Here is a 21230-nt window from a genome sequence, read left to right as displayed (position 1 = left end):
GCCCCCCGCCCCACACAGGCCCCGCCCCCCCGGGGTTAGGCCCAAACCCGACCAGACCAAAGCGAACGAGACGGGATTCACCATCCGCCCACCCGGGACGCCCATTGTAATCCGGTGGGTAGTGTTGGGGAGCGGCCGCGGGGGGAGCGCGGGGCGGGGGGGGGAGCGCGGGGGGGGGGGGGAGCGCGGGGCGGGGGGCGGGGGAGAGGGCGGGGGGGGAGCGGGGGAACATTCGCTCGGGGATCGATTGGTTCAGTCTGGAGTTTGCTGCACCTCTGGAGGCAGTGGATGTGTTGTTGTCTTTGTGAATGGGGTTCAATGAGTGAGTGGATCAGTGGGTGAATGGGGTCAGGGTGGAGGGGGTGTGGGGGATCAGGGTGGAGTGGGTGGGGGTGTGTGTGTGGGGGGGTCAGGGTGGAGTGGGTGGGGGTGTGGGGGGTCAGGGTGGAGTGGGTGGGGGTGTGTGGGGGGGTCAGAGTGGAGTGGGTGGGGGTGTGGGGGGGTCAGGGTGGAGTGGGTGGGGGTGTGTGGGGGGGTCAGAGTGGAGTGGGTGGGGGTGTGGGGGGGTCAGGGTGGAGTGGGGGTGTGTGTGTGGGGGGGTCAGGGTGGAGTGGGTGGGGGTGTGGGGGGGGTCAGGGTGGAGTGGGGGTGTGTGTGTGGGGGTCAGGGTGGAGTGGGTGGGGTGAGGGTGTGGGGGGTCAGGGTGGAGTGGGTGGGGGTGTGGGGGGTCAGGGTGGAGTGGGTGTGTGTGTGGGGGGGTCAGGGTGGAGTGGGGGTGTGTGTGTGGGGGGGTCAGGGTGGAGTGGGTGGGGGTGAGGGTGTGGGGGGGTCAGGGTGGAGTGGGTGGGGGTGGGTGTGTGTGTGGGTGGAGTAAGTGCTCAGGGTCCCCCACTGCGTTTTGTTACCTCTAAATAAAGTTTTTTTTTATTCACTTATTTTTATTTTTTTTAAAGAAGAAACAGGAGATGTTTGGATCACTCGCTGCTGTAGGGCTGAGTCCCGGTGTTCCGATCCGAAGCTCTGATTGATTTCAGGCTTCTCAACATCTGGATGTGAATGCGGAGTGTGGGAGCGGCGCTTCGCCCACTTGTTGCGTTTTCTTTACCGTCTGTAACCGTCTGCGAAACATCCCCCAAAACAAGTAACGTACCCCGGACGCGCATTTCATTTCATTTCATTTCATAGCTATTTCATAGCTCTGGACAAGAGTTCCGATCTTCAGGCGATTGATTTCAGGCTTCCGAACAACTGGATGTGAATAATAATAATAATAATATTATAATCCTTACATTTGATATCGCGCCTTATCGTTGTCGCTGAAACGTCTCAGCAACGGGGAATGGCGGAATGCATTGGAAAGTGGAGTGACCGCGCGGTGTGGGTGAAACGCGATGGCCAATTAAATTGAATCGAATGAGTGAACGACGGGGGCCCGGGAGACAGACCCTCGTTTGCTTTCTGAGGTGTATTTGCTCTTTGAATTGCATGCAAAATGTTTGCATAAGAAGTATAACATGTAATAACTGTTCTTGTCTACAGGGCGATTCCAGGCATAGCAACGGTTGGATGCCCTGTGCAGTTTCGTAACAAGTGCTGATTTTCTAAACATATACAGTACAGACGAATGGTTAAAAAAAAATGCCCCGATTGGCAGTTTTGCTACAAAGAGCAAAACTGGGTATTTATCAGCCCATAAGCTTTTCAGCGCTCCTCTCCATTCGAAGATGGAATCTGCCCAAAAGGAGGCCATTAGATTCCAGTGTCAGGACTGTCAGCTGTCTTATGAAAGGCTACAGAAGAGCGGAAGTAGAAAGGAGTGGTTTAATGACTCGGAGTTTTAATAACCAGGTGAGTATTTCATACCCTTCATACACTGGGCTCTATTGTACCACTTGGTGATCAGCTCAGATAGGGGACGCAAGTGGAGTCTCCCAGGAGACGTGTTTGTCAAAGGCATTGATGATTGTCCAACCTGTCAGAATTATCAATGAGACCGGGAGGTTCGACCCTGCGAGTGTGGCTTCAGCCTTGCAAGCAAAAAGCCTCAACATGTAGGGTGCTCACAGCTGGACAGAGCCTGTATACAGTTACCAGTATTGTTATGTATTCACTCTCCAGCAGTTATTTATGAGTACTTTGCATACTGTTTTTTGAATATTGCCTGTCACAATCCTCCTACCATCATAAGACAATATACTCATCTCAGACCCCCAGCCTTACTGTTCAGCCCTTTGTGACGTCCTCCGTGGGATTGTTGACTATGACAGTGTGAGATACCCTTTCTTCTTTGAATACGGTAATAGGATCTTTAATGTTCACCTAAACAGTGAGACAGGACTTCAGTTCAGTATCTCTTCAAAAAGCCAGCACTTGACAAGTATCAAACTAGACTGTCAATCTGTCCAATCGCCACGCTCATCATTACATGTTCTCTCCCCTGGAGGACCTCACTCTGCACATCGGTCCCATAACAGACTGAACTGTCTGCAGCAGAGATGTCCAATCCATCACAGCATCAAATACAACCAGTCTTGAGTGGAACATACTTTTCAAAATTAACAAGAATATCTTTGACAACGTTTTAAAAGGCAGGTGGATACTTGACTATACAAAACAAAATTACATTTGTATATCGGCTTTCACGTCATTGATGGATATAGAGATTAGGCAGAGAAACAAGATTAAAAGATCTTCAGGTAATTTCATAAATACCAGAATAGGCTCAATGGGCTGCCTGAGTCTTCTCCCATTCCTACGTTCCCTATTCTGGCTTATTTTGGAAAGAAGTCACATCTACAACTGAATCTTGCTCACAAATGAGAAGTTTATATGTAAACAAAAACAGTCAGATCCAATCCAAATGATTCAAATATACTGAGACAGATTGCAACAACAAATTGCATTCTAGAGCACTTTTCACGAGGATGAATATCTCATAAAGTGCTTCACAGAATGAACAGGGCAGAGCAGAGCAGAGCAGTGAAGAGAGGAAGGAGAACAAAAAGGTTTTAACCAAAAGCATGAACATAATGCGAGAGTATTTTTGCTTTTGAAATGGTTTTGAAAGCAGGCATGGAAAGAGCAAGGGGCGGGTATTTTGGGAGAGAGTTCCACCGTGGTGTAGTTATTAATGGCGGGACGGGACGGAATAGAGAAGCACAATGCAATGTCTTACTATTACATCACCCTCCACATACACAGTCACTACACTTTGCGATAAATCCTGTGAAGAGCGTTGAGGCGTCTCAAAGACTTGATAAGACGCTATATCAAATACAAGGATTATTATTATCCTTGGGGTTTCAACTTAACGACTAAAAAAAAATTCTGATGAAACTTAACTTTTTTTTTGCCCAGGTCCAGGAAATTTTGCAATCAGAGCTAGAATATTACAAATCTAAGTCACATGAGTACCGTGAGCTGGAGGTAAAGCTGAAGAAGAGACTTGAAGCAACCTTTAACAAATACATCTCCACAAATGACAGTCCTAAAATTGTGAGTAAAAAATTGCTGCTTTCATATCACTCTGAAGCTAACGCCACAGCTGTTGATTTTTTTTCACAACTTTTAAAAATAGTTAAAGACAAAAACAATTTTATTATTTCATTCGTCACTTCCTTATCGATCTCTACACCTTTTTTTTCCCCCCTTACAAACTTTGCGTGTTTGAAAACAGCTGATTTTGCCCACAAGATATACGGTCAATTCACTTTACGGTATGTTCTGTGAAGCGCTTTGAGACGTCTCTAAGACGTGATAAGGCGCTGTATCAAATGCAAGGATTAGTATTATTATTATTTAAAAACTATTAGGGATTTTCAGTTTGTTTTTCATGAGCGCCCCACAGGCCCGTCGAATAAGCTGGCCCTGTGAGAATCAAGCTGAGAAGCCACACAAGGAGCGAAGTGTAATTAGAATATTGGGTGGGAGGTGGTTTGAGGAGGATTAGACTTTCCTTTCTATGTGCCTTTGTATTCTATGCAAATAACTTATCAGTAACTAACTCAATAAGAAGGATCCGCGAGTGAGAGGAACCGGGTTCAATTCCCTGGCGGGGCAAGACCTTGGGCCGGTTTCCTTGCTCCACATGCACGTTTGTCTGGCGGTTGTCGATTGATTGGCGGATCGCTAACAGGGGGTAATACTCCCTCAAAAAAAAGGATTTAGTCATTCGGTCCACGACTGTTTGTGGGACGCTTCTGTGCGCAGTTAGCTGCCACGTTTCATCCCTAAAAATATACAGTCAATTTACTACAGTATATTCTGTGAAGCGCTTTGAGACACCTTGAAGGTGTGATAAGGCACTATATCAAATACAACGAATATTATTATTATAAATAGGTCTGTTTTTCACCCAGCTGCCGACATAATTTCCGCGTGTCGCAGCAGCTGGGTAACTTTTACAAGCTGCCACGCATGAGCCATTTGTGCCTCTTGTAACCTGCTATAAATAAATAGACTAAAGTTGGAAAGAAGCTACTTGGAATTTTAGAACACCTTATAACGTCAAAGTGTCTCAACTCACTCAATTACTGTCAAATGTGGAGACTGTTTTTGGGTACCAAAGTGGCATTCTTCACCCCAAAAAATAATTTGGTCGCTCAATCCATAACTGTTTGTGGGACGCTGCCGCGTTTTGGCCATAAAATATACAGTCAATTCACTTACAGTATATACTGTGAAGCGCTTCGAGAAGCCTCGAAGATGTGATGAGGCGCAATATCAAATGCAAGGATTATTATCATCCATCGTGCACACAACGAGATCTTACAAACAGCCATGGTGTCGATAACCACTTTATCTAAAGCATTTTTGGACAGGACACTGGAAGAAACATGTTTCCCTTTTGGAATAGTAAACTGGGATTTTTAACATCAACCTGAAGAGCAGGCGGGCAGGTGGGAGCTTGGTTTAATGTCTCATCCAAAGTTCAACATCACTGGCAATGCAACCTCCTTTGCGCTGGAACGTCAGCCTAGACCGTGAAGTCAGATCCCAACCTGGGGTTTGAACCCACAGCCCTCTGTGGCGGACTGTCACCTGAGCCAAGCTGACACTTACGTAATGTGGGTGCAAGGATCACCCTCTTGTATACCAAGTCGTTCTGTCCTTTGATCTCTAGGAATTCCTCACCTGCCCCAGTCTCACATAATCTAACAGACTTTAGTTGCAGATTTTGAACTGTACACAAATGTAATTTTGTCAATTAATTTAATGTAAAAGGCGCTTTACAAATGTAATTTTGTTGTTGTTGTTGTTGTCGTTTGCCCTAGATGTATACATTTTTAGGTAAGGGTTGATAAAATGTTGAAAGTGACCGAAAAACTTTGACCCAGATCCTTTGGGAATCTTTACCATCTTCTTAACCCGTGAAAAATATCTTGAACCAGGTTTGTCAGATGTCCAGGTGTGTCACACCCGCTTTGTGTTGCCAAATCTCTGTCGAGTGGCGCCTGAGGTTTTGTGGCACGTGACTGGGAAACGTGTGCAACCTGCAATCAGAACGATGAACTTTTTGCCTTGTGTTTTGGACAGCTGCAGATCGCTGATACTGTGTACTACGAAGACGGCGGCTGCATTTATCGGTGCAGAATCCCAAATGGTAAAGTGTTTCGTTGTGAGATGGTGTGAGCGGCGCTTTTTTTCCCGCTCCCCCCACCCCCCCACCCACCGGCGTGAAGGATTGCCCCCCATCATTGTCCAGGTTTGCAGGAGGCAAAGTACTTAAGTGCTGCTCAGACTGCAGCCAGCACCAGTGTTCACAAGGAGACTGGATACTGCTAAAACTTTACAAAGTGTTGAGGAAACCAGGACTGGGCTGATATTGTTTCTCTTTCCCTCTCCCCACCCCCAGGTGTCCGCCTCCCTGAAGTCGTGTTACGTTTGGACGAGTTAAGGTTCCTTCGCCCTAAAGACGCCGACTTTCAGCGCATTAGGGTGTCACCGGGGCAGAAGTACTTGGCGTGCGGTGTCCGCACTTCGCGCGAGGAGGCTTCGTTTTGTGTCGTGGTCAGGCTCGGGGCAAGACCGGAGGTGGCGCATGTTTTGCCAGGAGTCTTCAGCTTCGGTGAGAGTGAGCGAGAACACCGTTCGCTTGTCTCGGGTCCTCAAAAAGTTGGTTGCAGCTCACTGAGCGTTCAAAGTGAAAGTGATGAAAAGCGTCGTCTCATTCCCTCGCACTTCCCTACCTCTCCGACCTGCTTACCCGCCACCCCCCTACTCCACCACCCGCTCGCTGCCTCTGGGTTCCTATTTGTCCCTCGTGCCCTCCGCTCCACCATTGGTGGCCATGTCTTTAGTCGATTGGCGGATCGCTTTTCCGGCGGTAATAATCCCTTTTTACAAATAAAAAAAATCACTCAATCCACGACTGTTTGTGGGGACGCTGCTGTGCGCAATCGGCTGCCGCGTTTCACCCACAAAATATACAGTCAGTTCACTTTACAGTGTATTCTGTGAAGCGCTTTGAGACGTCTCGAAGACGCTGTATCAAATGAGAGGATTATTATTATCATTATTACTTTCAGTTCAGTGTACTTCCTTCAGATATATTGGAGAACAATGACCGAATCCCATGGAATAAATATGAGCCTTGATATTTTCCTGCTCAGGTTTCCCCCTCCAACAAGCTGCCTGAGAACCAATAATTAGAAAAGTGTGGCCACAAAGTATGCGTTTCAAGGGTCTTCCTATCACCCTGGTCACCGTTAAGATTTTGTTTCTCTCTCTCACTACCTTAAATTTTTAATGACAGCGAAAAATCTCCATTCTTGGTATTCGAGTGTGTGTGTCTTTTTTAAAAATCAATCAAAATCAGCTGTTTTGCTTACTGCAGAATGGGGGACCGATGATGTTCTGTTTTATACCATTGCGGAGAAATTGAAGTCCCAACAAGTGTTTCGACTTCTGCTGGCGAGCAATGCAGTAACACCCGAAGTGGTTTACAGGGAAAAAGATCCCAGGTAATTGCTGCCTCGTTATATATTCAATGCTCCTGCAGTTTTGTTTTCGCACCTAATTCGAACCGATTGAGGGTCAATTCTGTGTTTCCCCCACAAAATATACAGTCAATTCACTTTACAGTATATTCTGTGAAGCACTTTGGGACATCTCGAAAACATGATAAGGCGCTATATCTAATGCAAGGATTATTATTGTTATTAATATTATTAAGTCAAAATATCTCAAAGCGCTTCTCGTGGGTCTAGATTCACTCTCATGATGTAGTATCCAAAATTTGGCAAATTGTTGAATTTAGTTTTAACTTTGAAGTCGAATTTTCTGCAGCTCTCAAAAGAACTTTTGCCCCCCAAAAAAGACTTCAAAATTAAGGTTGCATTTAAGAATCAATCAAATTCAAGACCCTCTTGAATTTTTTAATATTTAATATTTTCTGAAATGTGACGTAAATAGAATAAATCTCGACCCAGGTGGAATTTCTGCCTAGTAGTGACTCTGTAGTGGAAGCAAATATCAAGTGCAGCCAAATCAAGTGTCTTAAACAGACTCTATTTGTTCCCTCCAATGCCCTCTCCCCACTCCACCCCGCAATGGCTTCCAGGTTTTTTGTGGAGGTGATCAGCACTAAAGATGGCAGATTTGTCACTGTGAACAGCAACAGTAAAAGCAGCTCAGAGGTCTGGTTAATAGACTGCAGCCAACCATTGGGCCAGCTTCAGATTGTGCAGGAGCGGGTTCCTGGGATTATCTACCATGTAGAGCATTGGGGGAATCAGCTATACATTCTGACGAATTGGGGAGCAACTAAAGAATATCAGGTAAGTCTCACCCTGACCTTGTGCTACCGAGCACACGATGGGGCTTCACCTCCGGCGGTAGAGCCGTGTGCAGCCAGGCAAGCAGTATTTTACACTTTATGCTTATCTCATTGGTGCCAGTTTGACGCACAAACTCAACTCCAATGTGGGGTATAAGGTTTCAGCCCCTATGTCCCCATTCCATGCTATTCTCTCCCACATCCCCCTGACTCGCACTCTCCCTCAAGTACTTTGAAAGTCTTCTAAAAACCTACACGTCGGTCAATTCCCTCCTGACCCCCAACTTCCAACCGTGTTCTTCTTCCCACTGTGCCTCTGCAAAGTATTTTGAGATACTATCTAAATGAAATTCCTCACTAAGGACTGTAAGTCCTAAGGGCTGAACGTGCTTTTCTTCAGTGAATGGGAATGTGTCAAGTTGACCTGTGGGCATTCCACCGTGATGAGATCTACTTTATGTTCTCCTGGGGTTGTACTGCATTCCATAGCTGGACAAGTATTGTGTCCATTTAGAGCCTCAGGATTTATATAGTGTTATGCAAAATAGGATTGTGGCACATTATGAACTCCACAGCAATATTTATTGGAGAAACCATTCAGTATTCAACCGCGATGCTTCATCGTGCTCTGCTACGATTTTAAATCTTTATATTGTAAATCCTTTCTTGTATTCTTTTTTTAAATATCTTTTGTGAAGCACTGAAACGATTCTGCATACCCTTACCTCACCCTACCTCCGCAATAGCTTCCCCTCCTATCCACACACACACTTCCCGGCTTACCAATTTGTTTGGTGTCTGTCCTGCATGGAAGAGCAATCGCCTTGCAAGAGAGAGGACCTGGGTTTGATTCCAGGGCGAAACCTTGGTCAGGTTTCCTTACTCCACACGCCTCTGTTTACCCAGCAGTAAGCAGGAACCCGGTTGTTCGTCAATTGGCGGATCGCTTTTCCGGGAGTAATAGTTCCTTCAAAAATAAAAAAAAATTGATCACTCAATCCATGACTGGGACGCTGCTGTGCGCAATTGGCTGCTGCGTTTCGCCCACAAAATATACAGTTAGTTCTCTGAAGCGCTTTGAGACGTCTCGAAGAGCATTGATAAAAATGCAAGGATTATTATTATTATTATTATTATCTTATTTAAAACCTTGCCTTTGGTTTCTTTTGAAAAAGCTGGTGAAGACGCCTCTTTCTTCCCCTGGAATAGAGAGCTGGCAGACAGTGTCTGCTGTGAGGGAGCGAGCCAAGCTGGTTGACATGGAGCTCCTGGAGGATCATTGCGTGATGCTGTTGAAGTGTCGAGGCCGCTTGCACATGGATGTCTTTTCCCTCCGTGAACCGGAATCTGTTAAGTCCGTTCAGGTATGCAAGGAATTTCTACTTAACCCGAAGAGTTGCATCGAAGACATAAGGAACAGGAGCGTGAGAGGCGTTCCCCTCAGCGCCTCAAGGCTGTCCTTTCCAACCCATTTCCCTTCTTTTCTCCCTACGCCTTGTATTCCTTAGAGCCGAGGAGCTCAAGCGTATCTACATGTATATATATCGTTTAAATGCGATTGGAAAATTTGCCATGATCTATTGAACTGGCAGAACAGGCTCGATAATAATAATAATAATAATCCTTGCATTTGATATAGCGCTTTTCACGTCGGGAGGACGTCCCAAAGCGCTTAATGTGCTTCATTATTCAGCACAATTCGATGTGCTGAATGGCCTGTTCCTGTGCTCGGTTGGGCTCCAATGAGTTAATGTTAGTGTGCCATATTCACTCTTCTCATTTAGTTTGGGTATAATTACTTAAATGGTTCTCTTTCTCACAGCTACCAGCCTGGGCTTGCACCATTGAGACGGAGGCTAGCCTAAAGCACAAGGCAAATGAGTTTTCCTTTCAACTCTCCTCTCCAGTGCAGCCACCAATAAGCTTTGTCTACTCGGTCGAAGATGACGGGCTCTATATCCAAGAGGATGAAACTGGGTCAAACGTGATTAGCGACTACAACGTGAAGCGATTGGAGGTGCCCAGCGAGGTAAGGCCAAAGTGCCACCAGGGTAGCGGCTGGCACAGAGGCAAGAGAATTAGATTGACCAGTTTCCGTTTAGTTCTGAGTTCACAGGGGAAAAAAAAGACAAGGGTTTGATGAAGGCCAGAATTAAAGTGCTAGCCTTACTGAGAATTTAATAATAATTCTTGCAATTACCTTTCACCCGCCCCGGAAGTCATTTCAAAGTGTTTCATAGGGGTTTCTGCAAAGTGTAATGATTTTGTAGTTCTGTAAATTATACCCCAAAAAATTGGCCACTCAATCCACGACTGTTTGTGGGACTCTGCTGTGTGCTTAATTGGCTGCCGGGTTTCGCCCACAAAACATACAGTCAGTTGACTTTACAGTGTATTCTGTGAAGCGCTTTGAGACATCTAGAAGACGTGATAAGGCATTATATTAAATGCAAGGATTACTATTACAAATAGGTTTGTCGTATAAAAGATAAACTTTGGTTTGTCACTGCCATAATAATAATAATAATAAGCTTTGCATTTGATATTGTAGGCTGAACGTTGGGTCTGGGTCTATTGGCTAAAGGGCAAATCCCAATTGAGTGACAACACAACAGAGGCTCAACGAACCTCTTATTGTGCTGTAATTTCTAGGACAACACCATCAGTTGCTAAGCTTGCATTCGATGCGCTTTCCACAGATCGTAAACCAGAAATGTGTAACACCGTTGAGCAACATTTCACCACCTAATAGGAATAATATTTTTTTCTCTCTCTCTCAGGACGGTACGCTGGTGCCGGTCACAGTATTTCAGCGACGGTCGCCAAAGCCTCTGAGGGAGAGGCCACTGCTGGTGCAGGTTTACGGAGCCTATGGGATGGATTTGAATCTGGGTTTCGAACCGGAGCAGATGGTGCTGCTGGAAGATGACTGGGTTTTAGCTTATTGTCATGTTAGGTAACGTAACCGGTCTTTTTTTTTAAAATGGGATTTATTTTCAATGCTTGAGGCCAAACGCCACAAGTCAGATTGTGTAGAATGCTCTTTTTTTTATATAGCAACAACTTGAATTCATACAGCGCCCCTCATGCGGGGCAGTGTTCCAGAACGCTTATATTGGTACCATCCCCACCAGCCCCCACATCGTGAAGGTGCAGGGCTACAAGTCCCATAACGCACAACAACACGAACAAGTTGAAAAGAAGTGAGGTTGAGGATTCCCCTCGCTTGTTCCCAAGTGTTTTACAGTTTTAATATCCTCGGCAAGAATAAGGGGGGGGGCGGAAAAGAGCAGGGAATCGGGATTAGAGTAGATTACTCCAGTGGTGGAAGTGTCACCAACATGACCTTGATGAGCCCAATAGGCCCCCGGCCTACGATTTTTACGTTGTGTCTCAGAGGTGAAGTTGTCCCGTTGTCTGAAGCGCTTTGAGACGTCTCGAAGACGTGATAAGGCGCTACATCAAATGCAAGGTTCATTATTATCATTATCATTATTTGGTTTGATAAACAAAATGGCCATTTTTTTTTTCCTTCCGTGCTTTCCAACCTCAACAACAACAAATTACATTTGCACAGCGCCTTTCACGTCAGGAGGACGTCCCGTAGCACTGGCCCAACCAGCTGAAAGGACTTTTTATAACGTCGTCAAAGTGCTTCATAGTTACTCACGTGTAGTGGCTGGGTTTTGAAGGCGGCAGCCGTTCTGTGCACTGAAGTGCTCCACCGTCGGCACTGGGGGTCTCAGCTTAGACCGTGAACTCGTGTCAGTCAGAACGGAATCACAAGTCCTGTTCAGCCTGAGAGCCTCAGCCGTGGGTCTCAGGTTCCTCCACCAGAGGGCGGTGAGGGGTGAGGAGAAACCAGCCTAAGATGGCTGGTCATCTACCTTTATAAGGTGCCCCTTTATAACACTGGCCCGTCAGGCAACTTCCTCGGCAAAATGTGCAGCGACATCACCAGTCGTGCGATGGTTGACATCACGATGTCCAGGAATCAGACCCTGTTATGAGGCTGGTTGAAATTTAATGGACTCATCCCCCCCCCGAACCCCCCACCACCCACCCACTGAAAAAAAAACTTTTGGCTTTGTATTGGGGGTTTTGCTGTGCTGGAGACAGTCGAGAGACAAGGTTGGTGATTTCTCCGACCCGGGACAAATGGTCACAAAATGTAGCCCTCTGTGTTTGCACGTCCATGATGGAAACATCTAATCCCTCTCAAAAAAACGAATAATAATTCGGTGGCTTCAACCAACCCACGACGGTTTGTGGGACGCTGCTGCGCGCAATTGTCTGCCGCGTTTCGCCCACAGAATGCGTACAGGCAACTCACTTTACAGTATATTCTGCGAACAGCCTTGAGACGTCAAGAAGAAGATGTGATAAGGCGCTATATCGAATACAAGGATTATTATTATGGTGTCCACCAAGTCCTCAGTAATCCAGGGTGATTAAATGCTCTCTGTTTCTGTTTCCACCTCCCCCTGCTCCCCACCCCCCAACACACACACACACACACACACACACACGCGCTAAAGAAAAATCCTTACCCTGTAACATTTTTTTATAGCCTTCAGAGAAAGTGGCTGAAGATAAACACTTCAAATTCTGAAATAATTTATGATGTGGTCATTAGAAAGTTTATAGTACAGGAGGCCTTTTGGCAGATCCAGTCTGTGCTAATGCTGTTCTCCCCCCCCCTCCCGCCCCACTGGAGCTGTCTGCTATTATCCCGTGGTGCGGCTCTTCCCTTCAATGACCCCCTTTCCCCCCCCTCCTGCCTCCCACACATCTCTATCATGAAGGCAAGTGTCGTTACATTCCATGATATCGGGCAGCATCATTTTTTTCCCCCTCTTTTTACAACCTGCAAGCGCTGGGAGAGTTGGCTCCTTGTCAACTGAGGCCCCAGTTCTCTGCCACATTTGGTGTGAACGAGGGTTAAAGCTTAGTGTGAAATAGAAGCTGAGGCTCTTTGAGAGAAGAAAACAACAACTTGCATTTATGTAGGGCCCATCATGCAGGGTAGCGTCCCAGAGCACTTGAAGTGCGTTAGTCAGAAGGTGGTGAGGTTGAGTCCGAGGGCCAAGAGAGTTCTGTCTGAGCCATTAAATACATACAGCAGCTGTTTGCACTATTTACGCTGTTTACAGTGTTGTCGGGCGGGGAGGGAGAAGAGGAGGAAAGAGAAATCGGTTGCATTCACAGACACCAGACCTTGACTGACGGAGATGGGGCGAGTCTCATATGTGGGTTGTGATAAACAACTGAAGAGAGAATTGCAGGTGCTTTAATTTTAACAACCGATGGAAAGGATAACAGGGTGATTCTGCCATCCTTGCCCTTGTTTTTGAATGACATAATTGTGCATTTGTGACCTACCTGTAGCTCAGTGGTTAGAGCCCTCCCCTCGCAAGCGAGAGACCTGGGTTCGATTCCCGGCAGGGCGGAACCTTGGGCAAGTTTCCTTACTCCACGCGCCTGATAATAATCCCTCAACAAAACAAAACAATAAAATTTGGTTGCTCAATCCACGACTGTTCGTGGGACACTGCTGTGCGCAATTGGCTGCCCCGTTCGCCCACAAATATACAGTCAATTCACTTCACAGTGTGTTCTGTGAAGCGCTTTGGGATGTCCACCCGACGTGAAAAGCGCTATATCAAATGCAAGGATTATTATTATACTGATAGCTCCCAGTTTACACGAGGTGTGCGCAACCTGTCGATTATAAACTACGGTATCAGACTTGTGATATGTCTAAATAGATTCTTTCTGATGTATTTTGATGCACTTCAGAAAAAAGATCTTCCATTTGAAAATGTTCCACCAATTCAGTGCAGGTCACAATGCAACAGCGACTTGCATTTATACAGCGTCCTTCACGGGGGATAACATCATCTTGACAACAAGCCACGGGGGAGAGGGAGGGTGGGAGGTGACCATACGCACGATCAAAAAGGAAGATCTTTAGGTGGCGTTTGAATGTGGGGAGGAAGGGGGCAAGGCGGAGGGATTGGGGTGGGGGGGGGAATGGTTCCAGAGTTTCGGTGCTGAAGGCACGGCCACCGATGGTGGAACGAAGGGAGGGCACAACTGACAAATGGGAGGCTGGAGCCGGCCGAGCGGAGGCAGCGGGCGGTGGAGGTGTGGGGGGTGGGGGAGGGGTAACACGATCTTGTATTAAGCTTTTTTTAAAAAAAAATAATACTCGTCTATTTTCCATCCCAGAGGCGGTGGAGAGTTGGGCCTCAACTGGCACGAAGCGGGGAGGCTGGACAGGAAGCACAAGGGAGCCGAGGACCTGTGGGCTGGTGTGAGCCACTTGCACACGATGGGGTACTCCAAGCCGAGACTGACAGCCCTAGCGGCTAACAGTGCGGGCGGGGTCTTAGCGGGGGCCCTGTGTAACACGTACCCCCATCTCATCAGGGCTGTGCTTTTACGAGTAAGTTCCTTTCGTAGCCCTGTGGACACTGAACGGTGTTGCAGTGATGATTAAAGGCCTCGTTCACCATTCCAGGCCCCTTATTCACTATTGTAAAACCTGGGTTCGATTCCCAGGCGGGAGGCGAAACGTTGGGCAAGTTTCCTTACTCCACGCCCCTCTGTTCACCTCGCTGTAAATAGGAACCCGGTTGTTAGTCTATTGGCGGATCACTTTTCCAGAGGTAATAATCCCTTCAAAAATAAATAACTCAATAAATCAATAAATAATAATCCAGAATAATCGGTCACTTCAATCCACGACTGTTTGTGTGAGACGCTGCTGTGCGCAATTGGCTGCCGCGTTTCTCCCACAAAACACACAGTCAATTCACTTTACAGTATATTCTGTGAAGCGCTTTGAGACGTCTCGAAGGCGTGATAAGGCGCTGTATCAAAATGCAAAGATTATTATTATTATTAAAACATTTTCATTTTGCGGTTAAAAATTTTCGGGGCCCATTACATTTAAATCTAATTAAACAGTACCTTCCAACATTTGCAGTGCACCACCCACCCCCACCCCCCCCAGCACTGTATTGAAGTCCCGTCTTGGGTGTTTGCACCCACAAACTTTTGACTCGGAGGTAAGAGTGCTGCTAGCTGAGCCAGGCAGCTCACGCCCCACTCTTCTGAGCTTGTTGTAGAGTTTGTGATTGTGTCAAACATATTATTTGAATTCAGTTCATACAATACAATACAACATTACATTTGTACAGCGCCTTCCACGTTGGGAAGACGTCCCAAGTCACTGGGCAGACGTGGGTTTTGGCCCGAGCGAGTGGATGGAAGTGGGGGTAGTGGAGGGTGGGAGAGTGGCCAAGAGCACGGTCGAAGAGGAGGGTCTTGAGACCTTGAAGGAGGGAAAGGAGGGAGCGAGGCGAAGGAACTAGGATGGAGTTCCAAAGGGATGCTTCAATAAGATGCCCTTGTTTTCTCGTCCGTGTTTAGGCTCCTTTCCTTGATGTTCTTGATACAATGCTGGACCCTTCGTTGCCTCTCACGATTGAGGAGCAAGAGGAGTGGGGAAACCCTCTGACTGACAGGAATCTTCTCGAATACATTAAGAGCTACTGTCCGTATCAGAATATCAAGCCACAGGTTGGTTTCACGTTTTTCTCACGTTTATTTTTTCTCTCTCTCTTAGGACTTAAAACACTGGCAAACACTGCCTCCCTTAGGGTCCATCTAGAGAAAGCGCAGTTGACATTCCCTCCACCCCAGTGCTGATGTCAGGTCACACCTGAAATAATAATAATAATGTTAATAATCCTTGCATCTATTGCGCCCACAAAATACACTTTGAGACGTCGCAATGACGTGATAAGGGGCTATATCAAATGCAAGGATTATTATTCATTTTTATTTTGTACAGCGCCTTAAGACATCCCAAAGCGCTTCACAGGATTTTACTGCGGAGTGTCGTGACTGTGTATTTGCAGACGAATGTAGCACCGGTGTCCCACCAACAGCCATGAAGTGAATGACCAATTTTACCTGAGGGATTGTTGGTCAGGACACCATTAACCAACCTTTTCTCTTGCGGCTTCTGATTTGATGCGCTGGCCATTTGCAGCATTTCAGATTGCAGTGTTCCCATTCTGTTTTCCTTCGGGACCTTGTTAAGTGCCCTTTCTTCCACATTGTCCGTGTTTCCAGGTAAATCTCTCCAAAGTGCGTCAAGACATCATCCTGCAGAGAGTTGTTACATAAGTCCGAGTTGTTACATAATAATAATAATAATAATAATCATTGGATTTGATATAGCGCCTTCTCACAACGTTGGGACGTCTCGAAGCGCTTCACAGAATATATTGTGGAGTGACCGTGTATTTTGGGGGCGAAACGCGGCAGCCAATTGCGCACAACGATTGTTGTGTTAAAAATACAAAGTGAGGGCACTCACTGTACCGGCAGAGTTTGATAGCTGTACCGGTGTGTAAAACTTTCCTTGTTTAACGTTTCAGAGATACCCCTCCATGTTCATCACGGCCTACCAGGATGATCAGCGTGTGCTATTGGGGAGCGTGTTGAGATACGTGAGCAAACTCCGGAATGCTGTAGCCGTTGATTCTCACGAGCATAATGCAAGAGGTGAGAGTGGGCTCTCGCTGAACAACAGCAACAACAACAACATTGCATTTATACAGCTCGTTTCAAGTTGGGAGGACATCCCAAGGCACTAGACAACGAGGGGTTTGCACCCAAGCTGCGGGTTGGGATCAGAGAGGGGTGAAGGGTAAGGCGGGGGCGGAGGAGGGAAGATGGCCAAAGGTGCAGTCGTAGAAGAAGGTCTTGAGATGGACCTTGAGAAGGAGGAAAGGGAGGCGAGTTGGAGGGGCTGCGGGATGGATTTCCAGAGGGTGGGGGCAGAAAGGCTGAAGGCCCGACTGCTGATACTAGAGGTGCCAATAAGAGTTAGAAGCCTTATGCTCCAATTGTACTGCACCAACTGAGTATATTTACAACAAAGGAAACAGACGACTTGTGAAGAAAAGGGGTCGGGGAAACAAAGTGGTGAAGAATGTACTATTTGGATTCAGTTCATACAATACAATCCAACATTACATTTGTACAGCGCCTTTCACGTCGGGAAGACATCCCAAGGCCTCTCCTTATAGGTACTATGTTCAATACAAGGATTATTAACTTAAATTTGCAGTAAAGGAGTCATTCCCCGCAGTCCAACCAAAACATTTTGTAGAAATCTTCAGTGAAATCTTTGAACCCAGTTCAGCTTTATTGCCTTGTTTTCAGTGTACTTCATTTCGTAATCATTAACAATTTATATTACTCTCTTTATAAGTTAACAGCTTTGTGGTTTCCCAATTAATAATAAATAATAATCCCAGCATTAGGTGCAGTGCCTCATCACGTCGGAAGGACGTCTCAAAAAGAGCTTCACAAGATTTACTGTGAAATGGAGTGGCTGTGTATTTGTAGGCGAATGTGGAAGCCCAATTGCACACACATAACCTAAACCCTAGTTGAAATTTCACGAGACAAGGTCAGATATAAAAGGCTACTGGGTGGGGAAGACAGATATTCTCGGCAAATTCAAGAATGAGCTATTTGACAAAGAAATCTATTGCAAACCTAATTTTCTTTTGAGTATGCCCAGATGAATTTTGAGTCGTCCCAACAACTTGATGAGGCGCTATATCAAATGCAAGCATTATTATATTATTATTATTAGCTCTCAAGATAGGAAAACACAAAATACTAATCCAGAGTTGAAAGTGCGGTCAACTGAGCCAAACTGCCACTTTGGCTTTTAATAACAGGATCTTTCAGAATATTTTTTTGGGGGTACATTCCCTTGTTTCTCCTCCATAGTTTCTACAAAGCAATTTACCGAAGATGCATTTGTGAAATGCAGGGGTCTTACACTCATGAGCCTGATCCCAGGCTAGGATTCCGCGCCCCCCTAAAAAAAACCATTGGAGGATTTTGTCTATTAATAATAATAATCCTTGCATTTGATATAGCGCCTTATTTCTTCGAAACGTCATCACAGAATATACTGTAAAGTGAATTGACTGTATATTTTGTGGGTGAAATGTGGCAGCTATTTGTGCACCACAAACAGTCGTGGATTGAGTGATTTTTTTTAAAAAAGGGATTATTACCACCAGAAAAGTATCTGCCAATCGACTAACAACCAGGTTCCTACTTACTGCTCGGTTAACAGAGGCGTGTGGAGTAAGGAAACTTGCCTAACAGTTCGCCCCCTGCCCGGGAATCAAACCCAGGTCCTCTCGCTTGCGAGGCGAGTGCTCTAACCACTGAGCTACAGGACCTCACAGTAAGAATGATAATAATAATACTATAAAGTGTAGTGAATGAGAATTCACACACAGCAAAGTCCCACAGATAGCCAAGAATTACTAATGTGCTAGCAGGCTTCCTTATTAAGGAATTCCTTGTTAAGCAGTCCGAGACAGACAAAGTTCTTTTTTGATCCAGTAAAACACAATTAGTTGAAAACTTGCACTGGTAATTCAGAAGAAACGCTGTCTGCTTAGGTCAATTGGGTGTGTTGCTTCATAGAAATTTGTGAAGCCTTTCAAATTGTAAAGGTGAACGATATACTGAAATTGGAAAAAAACCTAATTAAATTCTAGATCAGGTCCATAAGTCAAGGTAGTAATTTGGCAATCCACAGTAATACTTCATGACTCAAGATTTTGGTGCTGATAAATGCTAATTTAGACTCCCAATGATTTTAATTTAATTATAGCAATACAAAGTATATTCTAGTCTACAAGTAATTGAACATTGTTTCTGGGAACAAAGTATTCTGTGAGTTTTATTCGAGCTGTGGAGTACATTTAGTTACCAACAGTGGACCTGAATGTTAATTACAGAACCATAAAAATCTACAATGCCTTAGGAGATCAATTGGCCTGTTATATTATGGGTAAGAACACTTCTAGCAAAATGGGAAATGATTGTTAGCATATTTTCACAATAAGCCTTGCATTTGATATAGTATCTATAACATCAAAACATCTCAAAGTACTAATTCATGTCCTGGCATTGACTACCCTCTCAGGAATCTAGTCAGTTTATGATTAACCTTAGGATAAAAGGAAACAGTAGCTACATTAAATCTTTTTTATTTATCACATAAAAAGATAAAACCCAAACTCTTGCGACCAGGTGACCCATTAGACTTAGCAACAGAAAAAATAGAAATATTTACCTGTACTTTGTTTTCTGACAGAAATAAAAGTGATTCTAAAAACCGTAACAATGATAATCCTTGTATGTTTATAGTGTCTGTAATATCAAGAATGTCTCACTTAGCACTTTCTGTAAAGTGTAGTGACTATTTGTAGGTGAACACCACAGCTAACTTGTGCACAGCAATTTCCCACAAACAGTCAGAAGTGAATGACAAATTTTATTTGGAGGATAATTGACCGGGACACTGGGAAAGAAATGCTGAATGGAGACATAGGATCATTAACGTCCATTTGAACAGGTAGAAGGGACTTCAATTTGGAGTTTCATCCAAACAGAAGCACCTCTGACAAGGCAACACTCCACCAGCATTGAGTATCAACTTGTACAAGGAGCTCAAAATCCCCTCGTAATACTCACTGATTCTGATCTTGATGTGAGAGTGCTATCACCTGATGAACGTCAATCAACTTCTTGTATTTCATTCCTCTTAAAACCAACATGTTTTTCTCCTTGTTTACAGATGAGGGTGAGTTGCCTGGTATACTGTTGGATATCCAGCCTGGAGGTGCTCATTTCGGTTCGACGGACTGGGAAGAATCAATACGCGAAGTGAGCGATGGATTTTGCTTTCCGCTGTTCCGTGTCTGGTGTTTCGAGTCGGAGAAATGTATTTATTAACTTTTGTGGTCGAAAAGGTCTGTTGTAAGGCATTTGGCAAACGCAGCCACTGAGTCGCGTGGTTGGTGTGGTGAGTAATAAACCCAACATTGAAAGGAAGAACACTTGATTTTCCAGGGAGCTGCCAGTAGCCATTTATTGGATCATTTTGACGTGGATAAGACAGATTGACAGGACCATCACTATATCATCCTTCCCACTAGGAGGGCGAAAACGATTTAAAAATGTACCAACTCAAGTAAATAACAATTTGTGGTAATTGTTATTCCTGTGAAAATAATGCTATGTTATTGCAGTGAAAAGAATCCTTTATATTTGTGGAAATTACACAGTCCTGCTTGGCTAATTATATATTGTCTTTTTTGATTTTAGGTTGCCAGACATTATGCATTTCTGTACAAAGCGCTGGGTCTTGATGTATAGAAGCAGCCCTATACCACCGCTATACCAACGTATGTGTGGCCTGTCTGCTGACAAGAATCTGTCACAACCAAGACGTCAGTAACCTGGAACATAATGGAATCTTTTCTAAAAGGCAGGCTGGAGGAGGGTCTGTATTGCAGCGACTTACAAAATAGCCAGGTTTGGCTTAGAAGTGGAAGAACGTGCCTGGCAAAATCTCTATGACTTTCAGGGGAAGGTTAAAAGTAGGTGATGTCGCTCCTGATGATACAGTTCATGTAACGGTTGACATAGAATTCTACATGAAAGACTTTTTTGGGTTCAGTTTCTAAGCTGGGAGAGTTAATGTACCAAAGGGATGAGCTTTTGTGGACCGAATGGCATTTTCTTATCCTTTAAGGACTGGTTGAACCAGAAGGATCTTGGTTTGAATTCCAGTTGTTAAACCAATTTGTTCTTTCAAGGACAATAAAAGGAGTATTCCTCTCTAAAAGAGGGAAGTGGAGGAGAGTTGAGGTAAGGAGAGTCTTCGCTGGGTTTTAACTGTCTCTGAGAAGCTAAGACTGGTAACATTGGTCAGGTCCAAGACATGTTGGTGGTTGAATAGTCTATGTGGCATATTAATGGCTTTGAAGTATAGACAGACCAAAAGGCTAGAACCCAAACCATAATCCTAGCTTAACAATGTAAACCACTCAGTTAACGACAACACAAGATCTGATGTCTCACTCCTGACTTTTATGTTTTCATGTGACTAAAAGAGTCAATAAAAAAATCTCCAATTATCTGTTTGGATGAGATGACTTCCTATTTTTTGTATTTATTGTGTGCATCTTGATCAGTAAGTCAGTAAATAATATTTACAGATGATGTCATGTTTATGCATCGGGCTATAATTGAAACCATGATGTTGTAGGTGATAAAAATCAATTTTGTAATCAGTGTTTCATTATCTATTGAGCAATTAACAAACCCATCCATCATTTAGTTTCCCTCAGGGTAAATTAAGCAATCCAAATAAGGGAATTGAAGGCAGATATATCGCACCCTAAATGATTACACGTGTCCCCTTCTGAAGTGCACCAATATGACATGTTTTTATTTTTTCTAGTCTTATCAGAGATGAACTTCTTTGCTACCTCAGTTATGTTTACAGTGCGATCAGCCGCTTGGATCATTGAAATGCCACGGCCAAAGA

At 44.9% G+C, this 21230-nt stretch overlaps 1 protein-coding gene across 4 annotated transcripts; it reads left to right on the top strand.

The window, feature by feature from the left end:
* Positions 1-259: 259 nt before the first annotated feature.
* Positions 260-20819, top strand: prepl (prolyl endopeptidase like). Of its 4 annotated transcripts, XM_042333432.1 has the most exons (16): positions 260-322; positions 954-1254; positions 1540-1848; positions 3358-3495; positions 5536-5602; positions 5855-6067; positions 6836-6962; positions 7562-7778; positions 8953-9141; positions 9600-9806; positions 10558-10733; positions 14009-14225; positions 15215-15364; positions 16231-16357; positions 19473-19561; positions 20003-20819. In XM_042333432.1, exons 3-16 carry the CDS (start codon positions 1639-1641, stop codon positions 20051-20053), a joined length of 2178 nt encoding a protein of 725 aa, XP_042189366.1. In that variant the 5' UTR covers positions 260-322; positions 954-1254; positions 1540-1638; the 3' UTR covers positions 20054-20819. The 4 variants fall into 4 exon arrangements, with proteins under 4 accessions (XP_042189366.1, XP_042189367.1, XP_007895048.2 ...); XM_042333433.1 differs by lacking the exon at positions 954-1254 and having other exon boundaries at positions 289-322; XM_007896857.2 differs by lacking the exon at positions 260-322 and having other exon boundaries at positions 829-1141.
* The last annotated feature ends 411 nt before the right edge of the window (positions 20820-21230 follow it).

Source organism: Callorhinchus milii, unplaced genomic scaffold (genome assembly GCF_018977255.1).
Source record: "Callorhinchus milii isolate IMCB2004 unplaced genomic scaffold, IMCB_Cmil_1.0 Scaffold3, whole genome shotgun sequence".
Lineage (NCBI taxonomy): Eukaryota > Metazoa > Chordata > Chondrichthyes > Chimaeriformes > Callorhinchidae > Callorhinchus > Callorhinchus milii.
This window is presented reverse-complemented; position numbering and strand designations above follow the sequence as displayed.